Source organism: Hippopotamus amphibius, chromosome 11 (genome assembly GCF_030028045.1).
Source record: "Hippopotamus amphibius kiboko isolate mHipAmp2 chromosome 11, mHipAmp2.hap2, whole genome shotgun sequence".
Taxonomy (NCBI): domain Eukaryota; kingdom Metazoa; phylum Chordata; class Mammalia; order Artiodactyla; family Hippopotamidae; genus Hippopotamus; species Hippopotamus amphibius.
The window spans coordinates 78,611,229-78,623,809 of NC_080196.1; the positions used below are offsets into that span (position 1 = coordinate 78,611,229).

Here is a 12,581-nt window from a genome sequence, read left to right on the forward strand (position 1 = left end):
GGCTGGCAGAAGTGAGGGTATAGCCCAATATACCTGCTGTACCTCCAGCCTTCCTTCATTCACCGAACACTTAGATGTCTCGGTGTCGCATACCAGACCCAGGGATAAAGAGCATTAAAATGTGTCCTCAGGTGCTCATGATCTGGCAAGAGAGGGGAGATGTAAACACGCAAAGCACTCTTAGAGGCCAGAGCTCCATGGTTCGGAGGCAGGATTGTTCAAGCCCTACTGGGCAGATTCACCATGGCTTTACAAGGAGGGTGTCTGAACCGGCAGCGCAGGGAGGGGTGTGTTTCATCGATGGTACCCGAAGAGGCACTTTAGGGATTGTGAACAGCAAAGCACAAAGGCAGGGATGCTCAGATGAGAGCCGGGCCCGGTGGGGGTACTGAAGGTGGCAGGAGGTGATGGGGCAGGGGGTGGGGACACAGATGTCAGAGGAGATTCGATTGGATTTTATGAGCAGTGGTGGGCGGCGGGGAGGGCAACTGGAGATTTCTGAGCAGGGAAAATGACTACGATGCATCCTAAGGGCATTCTGAGAAAAGTGTGGAGGAAGGACCCAAAGGATGATTCAAAATTTGAATCAGCTGGACTTAGCCCAGATCGGGGTGTATGTGCTAAAGGAGACGGAGGAGTGAAATACGGCCCTGAGCACCAGGATGAGGTGAAGGGGAGCGCACTGGGGGGTTTCAGTGAAAGAGTTGAAGGGTTTGGGGGGGCAGATAAGTATGAAAATGAGAACTGGTGTGAGGGGCTTGTACTTGGCTTTTGTGTGTGTCAATTTTATTTTTATTTGGCTGCACCACACAGCATGCAGGATCTTAGTTCCCTGACCAGGGATTGAACTCGTGCCCCCTGCAGTAGAAGCACGGAGTCTTAACCACTGGACAGCCAGGGAAGTCCCTCGGCTATTTTTAGGTGCTCTGTCAACTGTAATTCATTGAGGGTTGTAGGACTGAGGAAAAGTATTTGTAAATTTTGGGCAGAGACACATAAACTTGGGCTAAAGGGAAGGGGCGGGGGGGGCAGGGAGGAAAGAGACATAGGAGAGGGGAGTGATAGTGGAGGAACATCTCCAGCAGAGAAGGGAAGTGGGCTTGGGCAGGAGCCTGTGCCCTGGGAGGGAGGCCAGCTTGTGAGCCTGGAAGGAGGAGAGACAGACAAGGAGGGACCCCAGCGAGCATGGACAGGAGCGAGGAGAGTAGAGACAGGCCCTGGGTGTCTTCTGTAATTACATTTTATAAAAATGAAATAATTCTGAGTTTATAATGAAAGCCAGTGCCCCTGCCCCCTTCTCACCCCAGAGGCAGCCATGTGCCACTCTTTCAGCTGTTTTCTCCCGTGATGTTTACCTCCATATTTCTAAATCAATTTATTAGCTTTAGATATCTCTATACAGATATTGACATTATATATTAGGCTCTCTCGTCTCCCCCTGCTTCCCCTCCTCCCAGCAGAGTTATACTACAAAAATCAAGTCAGTATCTATGCTAGTAGGAGCTAAACACCTCAATGATTGCTTCTCGTTTTGCTTTTCTCTGAATTAGTAGTAGTGTTGTTATTTGCTAGATTTTACATACCTGTTTCAGATTCTCACCCTCTGATACCCTCTCAATACCATAAAAAGTATCAGATCATTTTTGTCGGTTCTATAGTGACTTTCCTCCTGGAGTTCTCTCTTCCTGACCCAGTCTGGGCTGCTTACTCTCTAGACTTGCTCTAAGGCTTTCAATCTGAAACTTCCTTCACCACCATCCTAGAAATGTCTTGAACCTCTTTCCTGTCTTAGACCCTTTTCTTTACTCCACATTTCTCTTTTTCATGGTTTACTCCCTTGTTTCAGTGGCATATATTTTCCAATAGCTTTTTAAGAAAGGGTGCTGGAGTTTTGCTTGTTTCTCTTTAAATAGCGCATAACTGAAAATGTCTTTATTCTAGTTTCACAACTGACTATTTTAGCTGGGTATAGAATTCAAGGTTAACAATGATATTCCCTCAGAATTTGAAGGTGTTCTTTTGTCTTCTGGTTTCCAGCACTGTTATTGAGAAGCCTGATGCCCAGCTGATCTGAAGTCACTTTTTCTTTTTCCCCTGAGTTTGTGGGATCTTCTCTTTATCCTAAGTGTTCTGACTATGCCTTGGTTTAGGTCTTTTATTCAATAATTGTGCTGAGATCTTTCTCAATTCTGAGAAATTATGTATTTGATTCTCTCCTTACCCCCTCATCACCCTTATGCCTCAGTTTTTCTAAACTTTTTTTTCCGGGAAACTTCTGGGTTGAAAAGAGTCTAATTTTCCTATGGTTTCTCTATTGTTCGTTATTTTGTCTTCTTGGTCTACCTTCTGAAAGATCTTGATTTTACCTACCAACTCTTTCACTGAATTTTCTTATTTTGGCAAGTATATTTTTAATCGGCAAAGACTCATCTTTATTCTGGTTAGGGCTACTAATCTATTCATGTACTTTGGATGCAGTGTCTTGTTTCTCTGAGGTAACTGTTTTTTTGTTTTTGTTTTTTTTAAGCAGGCAGAGTTTATTAGAAGCAGTGTGTGTGAGAGAGAGCATGCAAAGTAGTTTATTTAGGGCCGAACAGAAGCTAAAGATACATACTCAGAGAAGAAGAGTGTGGGCATCCTCACTAGTGAGTAGCATGCCTTATTACACACTTATTTTCTCATGTTTTCTTCAAAGTCCCTTTTAATCAGCTGGTTTCCTTTCTCACTCCTGTTCTTCACTGTGCCTGGCGGTGTCCCCATGTCGCGACACCTCACTCTGCCTCAGTTTCTATGTCCAACCCAGCTCTTCCCACCAGAGTCCTAAAGAATTAAGGCCTGATACTTTTCCATTGTATGGTGTGAATTAACTTATCTTCAGTACATCTAGAATGGCATTACTGCTGTATCATCCAAGAGGGTATTTTGAAAGTGATCACTTCATTCAAATCATTTTCTGTAGGGCTTAATCCTCTCATGGAGTACTGGATGGGAAAGGCTATGTGAGAAATAGCCCACCTCCAGCTCCAAAGGGAGGCTAGCATTGTGTGAATGGAGGGGAGAGCGTGTGTTCAATCTGCCATAGTTATCTTTGTGAGTTTTAAAACAAAACAGTGGGCCACAATGCAGTTACTGATTCTGTTTGGTCATAATTTTGTAGCCTTGGAACCTGGGCCATTGCAGGCATCATACAGATTGAGGAAGTGGGTGGGGTTTGGCTCTTAAGGATGGCATCGTGGCCAGTCCTGGTTATTTTTAGATGCCTTGTAGGCCTGCAGGAAGGGCTTCCTGGAAGGCTCGTTCCAGGATTGTATTCATAGGAGGAAAGGGTGGCAGCTTCCCGCCTGTGTCACAGCACCATCCCAGGAGGGCAGGGAAACATGAATCAGGAGGTTCCTGCAGTGGAAATTCCCCCAGTTGGTGATCTTAAAGCTGTGGTGAGAGGCAGGGGGCATCGCCGCTCCTTTAGGGCCTGTGCCTGCTGCAGAGGCAGCCTGAGCTCCCTGACGCCTGTCTGGGTCATGTGATGTCTGCACCCAGCAGGCCCTCAGCTTGTGAGGCTGCCCACAGTGACCATGAGACTAGCTTGTCTGAGAGAATATAAGGCCATTGGTGGTAGCAGGTAGATACATCTGTGGTATCACCATGTAGTGAAATTAGGGAGTTCTGGGTGCTGTTTAGGAGAGTGCGACCATCATGTAGAGAGAGAGGGTGAAGATCCTCTCCTCTGGGCACAGGGTCCAGGCAGGCTGTCCCCACACTGTGGTGACTGCTCTTGTGCTTGCCAGTGGGCCCCGCCCAGGGACCCCGGGGATGCCACAGGCCAGTCCCCCAAGCACACACTTTCCAGGGAGCCATGCCCGCAGTCTCACGGGGGGCCTGTGGTTGAGCAGTCAAGTCTGAGGTTTTTAACCCTGTGTATTTCTTTCCACTTTCCAAATGCTCAGCGGAGGAGCCCTCAGAAGCACCACAGCCTCCGCCCCAAGGGAAGGTGCCAGGAAAGCCCTCACACCCGGTAGAGGCCCCCACCGAGCCATCTGCTCCAGCGCTGACTCCTCCGTCACTGCCCAGCGCGTCCCCACCACCCGAGGACCCTGGACAGAAGCCTGTCCTGCCCAAGAGACGCCCCCGGCCACTGGCCCCGCCACTGCTGCCCGGCTGGACAGGGCTGCCTTTCCTGCCAGGCTCCACCGGCGTCATTATGGAGACTGGAGAGGCCGGGCCTCCGGGCAGGATGGGCGTGGCAGGGCGGGGCCTGCCGCGGGGCGTGGACGGCCAGATGGGTCAGGGGCCCATCCCCAGCTCCGAAGGCTACGCGGGAGCACCAGGTAAGGGTCCCGCGCTGCTGGGTCATCTGAGCTACAGAAGGTGAGGATGCATGGAGTGGGGGCTGCTGCAGGGCCTCTGTGGGTCATGGGTCCAGCCTTCAGGGTACAAGGTCCAACACTTGGCTCTCCGAAGGCGTGTGGTACCCTGGGGATAGTACATCATACTTAGAAATAGATTTGTGCCATGGGCTGTCATACCTGGACCACACAGGCAGCTCCTTGATCTCCCCAGTAGGAAGTGTACCTGGGAATCAAACGCGTACTGGGAGTTTGCCTGGCCACAAAGACAAGCACGCATGAAAGTGGGTTGGCTGGAAGGTTCTGGCTCCAGCCCCAGCTCTGTCATCACAAGGCTGAGCTCCTTCAACAGCAGAGGGAGGAGAATAATAGGACGTCAGAGAGATTGTGAGGATGGAGAGAAGCCTAGTTCAGTGCTTGGCCAGTAAGCACTATGCGTGAGCTGTGAATGTCAGCCGTGGTGGAGGAGGTGACATCAGGTAAAGGCAGGAGGGAGAAGGAACAGAGAGCGAGCATTTCTGGGACACCCACTGCGTGCTGGGGACTGAACGAGGTGCTGGATCTGCAGCTCTCCCCACAGCACCGAGAACCTGATGTTCTACTGATAGATGAGGAAACTAGGCGCTGGGCTACATGTAAACACATGATGCTGCGTGGGGTGGGTCACATCAGCTGTCACAAGATAGTACCAACCAGTCACCTCAGAGTTAAACCAAGCTGACAGTTGGAGGCACCCTGCCTGAATGAAGCATCGTGGCTGCTGGGTAGGTGGGGTCACTGCCGTTCCTTCTCAGCCACACCAAGCTCCAGTGATCACAGCTCTCTCTGCCTTCTCTAAGATGACAGTTTTCCTCCTGTTACTTCCACATGTCACGGATGCTTACATTCTCTTGGGCGATATGTTCATTTGTACGTCTTGTCCATCCTTCCTTCCATCCACACATCCGTACAACAATCTTTGCATCCAGTCTAGCTGGGTGCAAAGCCAGGGAACAGCTCATGCTCCTGGAGGGCAGGCTCGGGAGTGGACATGTCAGCCCGTAGCCAGCTCCCTGGCTTGGGCCCCAAGGCTCCAACCCATCTTCCTCCTGTTGCCCCAGCCAGTTCGTCCTCAGGGCCGTCTTCTCTGTGCAGGCAGCTGGGAGTGGGTGCTCTTAATGTCTGCTTACACAGTGTGAGGAACGGAGAAAAGGAGGGACTCAGAAAAATGGAGTGCTGTTTAGGATTTTGTCATTGCATCTGTGTTTTCTTTTTCAGGGTACCCCAAGTCACCGCCTCTGGCCTCCCCAGGTAGGTCAGCAGGGATGGGAGGCCGAGGCTGGTGGTCCTGCGCAGCCCCCATCTCTCCCCTGTGTGTCCTGTCCCCTCCCTCTGGGCCGTTGGCACGGGTGCAGGTCTCCCCAGCTCACTTGCTCGCGCGCATCCCCCCCTCCCCCCAGCACCACGCACGCACATGGCTCCCCCCACCTTGCGTGTACGCGCAGAGCCACACAGCCCCCACACAGAACGCGTTGCGGGTCTCAGCGCCCCGCTCCCAGACGTCATGCACCAGGCCCATGCACACGCGAAGCCCCCACTGCAGCAGTGTCCCCGACACAGTCCACGCACGTGCGCTCCCAGCAACTGCCTGCCTCTCTGCCAAGGGCACCGTCTGGCCCTGGGTGTGTCCACGTTGGGGCGAAACAAAAGGCCGCGGCTGCCCCTCGGGACGGCGCGGAGCCTGATTGCAGGCGCGTCCTCTCTCCGCCCAGGGGTCCCGGCGCCATCGCTGGTGTCCTTCTCCGCGGGGCTCACCCGGAAGCCCTTCCCCAGTGATGCCGGCATCGTGCTCTTTAACAAAGTGCTGGTGAACGATGGGGACGTGTATGACCCCAGCACCGGTGAGTCCGCCGCACACGGGCCACGGGAGGTGTCTCCCTGCCGGGAGGCCGTGACCAAAGCCCCTCCCGGCTGTGCTTTCCCAGACCGTCATCCCAGCCCCAGGCCAGGCAGGTGCGCGCGCCCCGCCGCCGCCTGCAGGATCCCTGGTTTCTGAGTCCCAAGTGGGTCAGCAGCCCTGCAGCACCGGGGTGGCGGGGCGCCTGCTCTGGGCCGGCACCAATGCTCCTGCCGGGGGTTCGATCCGCGTGGTTCCCAGCCCCCGAGGGCAGCAGGGACAGGTCACCCCCAAGCCTGGGCTGCTGCCGTTGGGGCCGCGGGCATCTCGTCTGCAGGAGGAGAGCCAGGGCCCCCTGGTCCGCCTCTGTCCCCCAGTCCACAGGCACCCGTGGACGGGGGCTAGGGGTTGCCTGTGTACAGCAGCTGGGTCTCTGTGAGGCTTCTGGGAGGGAGCGAGCTCTTTCTGGGCAGAGATGTGACCTCGTCTCAGCCCATCAAAGGGTTAGGGCTAAAACCTCAGGTTTTAGCAAGCATCAGTTACCTGCAGAGCGTGGGAAATGGGGCTCGTGGCCTCCAGGCCCATGGGGGTGGAAACCCGGCAGCGCTGTTTACCCTGCTCGGAGGAGCAAACTGCTCTGCTTTGTGTCAAGGCAGGCCTCCCCGGGGAACCTCGCTCCGTGCCACCTCGGCTGTGGGGACAGCTTGTCCACACCAACAGGTCAGGTACTCTTGGCATCCAGCGGCCATGGCCGACATTTCCCTCCTGTTCCCAGGGTGCCAGAACCACGCTCTCTCCAGCGAGCCTTCAATGAAGGGAGTTCTGCGTGACTCTGAGCAAAGACACAGGCCATGTGCCCAGAGTGCTGGCCCAGTCTGTCCTCAGGCTCTAAATTACTATTAAGAGCTGGGGAGGGAGCTGGGAGCCCAGCACGTTTCAGGGCAGGTGGAAGCTCAGGCCCCTTAGATCCCTTCTCACCTCAGCCTGTGGTCAGTGGTCCACATGCAGCTGCTTTGCCAGTGGGTGACATCTGCAAACTTTATTCCCCCCACCTCCAACCAGCCCTTCACCTGCCCCCCGCCCCACAGCCTGTGTCTAAATACCAGCTTGCTTCTAGCTCTGTGTGGATGCCACCTGGGTCCCGGTCCAGCAGCGGGCCTGGCTCTTCCACCGGAGGAGGGCTGGCTGTGGCTTTACATTTGTGTCTCTTTTTCCTGAATTAATGACACGCTGTATGAGGAGTTTTTGGTCCTGCCTCCTCAGAAGGCAGCTAAGGCGTTTTCTGGATACTGTGCCCCGTGAGGTCCATTCTACGTTGGCCTCGAAGTACTTTCAGTGACAGAAAACTCCCGAGAGGCAGCCAGGATCCGGGAGGTCACTTCCTACCTGTAAAACCTGGATGAGGTGGGAATAGGCCAGTTTTTCCTCAGGCTGCTGCTGGGTCTGCAGTGAAGACGAGGTCAGTGGCAGATAGCAGTGTGGGCCAAGGGGGACTGTCACTGTCATTGGGTGGGTTTAGTGTACAAAGGGATTGCACCTGAATGGGGCTGCCTCCTGTGGGGAGGCTGGTCTGCCTTCGGCTGGTCTGCCTTCATCCGGGTTAACTACTAGCTTGTTGCAAAGGGCTGTGATGGTGTCACATGAACACGGGTGTCTGCCTTCCTCCTCCCAGGGGTCTTCACGGCTCCGTACGACGGGCGCTACCTGATCACAGCCACCCTCACTCCCGAGAGGGATGCATATGTGGAAGCCGTCCTGTCAGTGGCCAATGCCAGCGTGGCCCAGCTGCACACGGCCGGCTACAAGAGAGAATTCTTGGAATACCACCGGCCCCAGGGGGCTCTGCACACCTGCGGGGGCCCAGGGGCCTTCCACCTCATCGTGCATTTGAAGGCAGGGGACGGTGTCAACATCGTGGTGACTGGGGGCAGGTTGGCTCACACAGACTTTGATGAAATGTACTCCACGTTTAGTGGGGTTTTGTTATATCCTTTCCTTTCCCACCTCTGAAGTGGCCAGGGAAGGGTGAGGGCAAAGAGGTGTGAACTCAGAAGCTTTAATATATTCAGTTTGTGTGTGTAACTGGAGCACTGGTCTAGTTTTCTGCAGACACCCCATCACCTCCCCCAGAGAAAGGCCACGCCTGACTGCCGAGGCAGCGAAGGGTAAACCACGGGTTAACGTGGCCGTGGCTCCCGTCACTCTGACTGCACAACCAAAGAACCCCTGCCTGCACGCTGGGCGCCCCCGGGTCTCCCAGCTCTGCCCTCTGGCTCTGCGTCTCTGTGTCGTGTGAGCTCTGCTCCGAGGGGCCTGTGCTGGGCCTGGAGTGCTGACTGCGGAGGCTCCAGCTGCTGCCCCGTAGGACCACGTCCTGCTGATGGAGAAAGAGGAGCCACTGAGAGGAGGCAGGACTGGTACCAGGGGCCAGTCTGTCCTGGAGCAGAGCTGTCACCAGCTGCCTTCATTTACCCTGCACGTAGGAGAAGCGTTTAAACACTGAAGTGACATGTGTCACCACAGACCCAGGGTGGACAGTGGGCTGTCCCAGGTTTGGCTGGCTAACCCCCCCCCCCACCAACCCTGTGTTTTCCTGGCTGAGAGGGACGCAGAAGAGACTGTCGTGTGGGTTGTTGGGCTCCTTGAATGACATGTACGACCTAAGTGCAAAGACAGGGAGTGTCAATAAAGATGTAAAACACTTCCAGTTACTTTGGTCTGGTGCCTTACGGATTGAGGGTTGCTGCTAAAAAACAAACTACAGTAAATGACTAATGGCTGTGGAAAGCAAGCATGCACAAACTGATCTCAGCCATGCAACCATTAGCCCTCAGCATCCACACCATACTCCTGGGGGTTGTCTCTGGCTTGTGCAGACAGACCAGACGTGCTTGGAGGTCAACACCCCCCCCCCCCCCACAGCTGCAAAGGGGGCTCCTCCAGGGAATGCTGAAGATTCACACTGAATTGGCAGCTGCCCAAGCTCACAGCAGATGCAGCTTTAAGAACTCTGGAGTTCCCAGGTAACAAGAGGCCCAACATAAACCTAACCATACTGAACACTGAGGTCATATGAGAAAAGCAGCACTCTCCCCACGGAGAGCACGCTCTGTTCCGGGGAGCCCAGGCCCCTCACTCCTCCACCAGCAGCCACACCAAACCCTTGGCTCCACGTGGTCTTTGCTAATCAGGTTGATAAGACCTGTTGGCCAACCAAGTGCCACTGGGGGGAGGCAAGTCCTCCAGAGCCTCAGAGAAAGATGTGGATGATAGAAACAAGTTTCCTTGGCCGAAATCAACCCACCGAGATACTCTTACACTGTAAAAATGCTTTTTCCAGGACTGCTTGCAAATGAGATTACAGGGTGGCCACTGGCTACTTCAGAGAGGAGCCGCCTTCCCCACCCCATCCCCCCGCCAGCTAGGGAGAAGCGGCCAAGAATGGAAGGCTTGCTGTTTCAGTGTTTTCAAGTCTGGGCCTCTCTGTCCAGGGCACAGGGATGGGGTGGCATCCTCACCCCATTTCTACAGCTGAGGAATTGGCTAACGGTGGCTGTTCGTAGCAGCGACTTCCTAGAAATGACTCACAGGAAAAACCCCACTGCAGTGGAGCATTTTCAGGAAAACCCAGTGGGCACAAGCTTCTGCCCCTCCCCCCTCACAGCCCCTTTAAAGACCTTACCTGGTGCCAAAGGGGACAAAGGCTCAGTAGCAGGAAAGGCAGGGATCAGACAGAAGGTCGAGAGCTGCTTTCCTCTACTCCGCAGACGGCGCTTAGAGCAGCAAGTACAATGTCCTCCTCTGCTGGTGCATCTTGACTCATTTACTAACAATGGTGAATGTCACCTCTGTGTCCAGGACAGGCATGTAGACGGACTGCAGCAGGTCCTGCGTTGGCTTCAGTAGGATGAAAGCTGGACCGTGGTTCATTAGGAGTCAGAGTCTTTAGAAGGGAAAGGCTGTCCTTTTGCATGGAGAGAAGCAAGCTGGGTTGAGCTCAGGCTGGGAGGCTCGGAGCAGCTCCTTCCAGAAGTCAACGGCCTGGCGCGGTGAGCCTGGGAGATGTGTGGACCAGGCCCCTGGACTGAGTCAGGCACAAGGTTACAACTTCTGAAATAAGGGGGTTGCTGAGAAAAAGGCCAGGGCAGTCCTTGAGATAAGCAGCGACAGGACTGGGACGGTTTGCCCCCACATGTAACATCAACAAACGGCCTCATTTAAATGATGAAAAACAAAACAGTATCAGCAATAAAGACCACAAATCAATGCAAACTGCGTCTGAAATTACTCCCATGTTAGCACATGACTCTTTCTCAGTAACCCTATCATCTTTTGAACTGTTTCCCACAATTTGAAGTTTGAAAAAAGTACTTGCCATCAGAGACATAGCTTATAGATCTGAAACGTGGCTTTGCACGCACCCACACCCACTTCCCGAACCTCCATGCATGCTGTCCCTGTTCCGTCCCATCAACAGGAAGGACAGCGCAGAGTCTGGGGGCGCAGGGGAGGGGAGAGGCGCAGTGGAGACGTGCCCTCAGCGATGCCACCCAAGTGCTGGAAGCCGGTTCCTGATCGTGAACCTCCCTGTGCGAGCGCTTCCCTTCTGTCTGCGAAGCACACCCCACAGAGCTGCGCTTGCCTCCTCCCCCGCCTCTGGCCTAGCCATCGCGTCATGGCCAACAAGCCGAAAATGGGAGCTTCCCCACGTGGAGGTGTGCTCGCGAGGGGGGTGGTGGGAGGTGGCAGGCTCAGCGTGTGCGTCACCGTCTGAAGGGATAAAGATTCTCAAATAATATGTGGGATGTGGTTTTTGATCTGAGATCGCTTTGACTCTCCTATCGGCTGATGAAAACATCAGGATGGCTAAGTGGTATCTACCCAGAGGAAGGGCTTAATGCAAGGTGGGGTGGGCCAGAGCTTTGAGCAGGGCTCTCAGGGGAGCCCTGAGAGGGGCTGAGGGGTAGGGGAAGCAGCCTGGGGGGTGCCAGGGAGACGCCCGCAGAAATTCCATATGTATGAACGATCACTGCCTGGCAGAACCTACAGAGAGAGAGAGAGGTTAGTTCCTGTGGGTGCAGCCTCACTTCTGGAGTCAGGCTTTATAAAAACAAGCACCAAAAAGAAGTCCTTTCTATACACAAATTTAAGTGTCAGCAAAGATCAAAATGCTAATTTATGGAAATGATCAATTTCTGGCAAGAGTTCAGAGCAGACGATCTAAATGTCCTCTGCAGGAACGAGTCAGATGACACAGTTTACGTTTGTTTATTGTTGTAACATTTTGTTTTGAACATCAAACACTGCACCAAAGTATGAGCCATTCATCTTAAGACAGTTGTCTTGGCTATAAACTAAGTACTGAACTGATGTTTACAATTAATTTCTGACAACTTAAAAAACTTATTAGTGGCACTGCTGTGTCTAATACTCAAATATGTCACCATAGACTGAATGTAATGATTAAACTAAAAGAGCAAAGTCTCCCCTTCCCTTTCTTACCTTTAAAACAAACCAAAAAAGTAGTTTTCACCTGGAAAGAGCACTTACTTTAAACAAAAACTCAATTTATAACCAGTTTCATTGAACTGGGCATTCTCTAAAACCAGAAAACAAGGCTTCCCGGAGTTAACTATGATGACACTTGAAAAGAGAATAAAATTCCCTGGGAGAGTCTGTTTTCACCAACTCGCAAAAAATGAAAGTTTGCTCTCTGCCCATTTCTTCAGGTCTCCCCTGCACCTTCAAGGACACACTCCAGAAGGGCTGTGTATAGTCAAGGGCGCGAGTCCCTTCCGCTCGGTCAGCTGGCTGTTGTTCCTAGACTGTCAGCAGCTTTCATTTCACGACATCACCCTGGTAAGTTGGTTCTTTTTCCAGTTGAAAACTATGCAGATGTTTTAAAGCACAGCAGACATGGCAGTGACACGCGGGGGCCAAGTCCACATGCTGTGGGCGCACACGTATACTTCGTAAGCCCTGCAGAGATGCAGAGGTCGACACCACACCGTACAAGCTTCAGCACGTGGACACCAAAGTGGATATTCAAGTCAGGTTGGGCTGGAAAGAGGGAACGGGACCAGGGCCATTTCACCAGGGGAGTGATGGAGAGAGTGACTGGAAGAGCCCAGCCACCTCGGCTCCCCCATGATGTCACCTGACCCCAAAAGCAGCGAGAGGCGGCCGCTCTTCCATTAGCTCCCATCAGAAGGGTCTGTGTACAAACACACTCGAGGGCATCTCTCTTTCACAGAAAGAACAAATGTCATTTGTACCAAATGGCAATGGATTTTCAGCACAAACTTAATACTTTCATAACACTATAGTAATAGTAATCATCTACTTCCAGCAAGAGGGACTCC

General features: G+C 53.2%; 1 protein-coding gene across 2 annotated transcripts in view; it reads left to right on the forward strand.

Annotated features, from left to right (window-relative positions):
• Positions 1–8,930, forward strand: part of EMILIN2 (elastin microfibril interfacer 2) — a 47,513-nt gene extending 38,583 nt beyond the window's left edge. The window contains exons 5-8 of one of the 2 annotated variants that reach the window (XR_009048160.1): positions 3,945–4,365; positions 5,601–5,633; positions 6,095–6,223; positions 7,892–8,021. Coding sequence is in view for 1 of the 2 variants with exons in the window: in XM_057700534.1 (XP_057556517.1) it covers positions 3,945–4,325; positions 5,601–5,633; positions 6,095–6,223; positions 7,892–8,229 (881 nt within the window). In the remaining variant the exon portion in view is untranslated. Of the gene's footprint in view, positions 1–3,944; positions 4,366–5,600; positions 5,634–6,094; positions 6,224–7,891 lie in introns of both variants that reach the window. The other variant, XM_057700534.1, reaches the window with a different exon arrangement.
• The last annotated feature ends 3,651 nt before the right edge of the window (positions 8,931–12,581 follow it).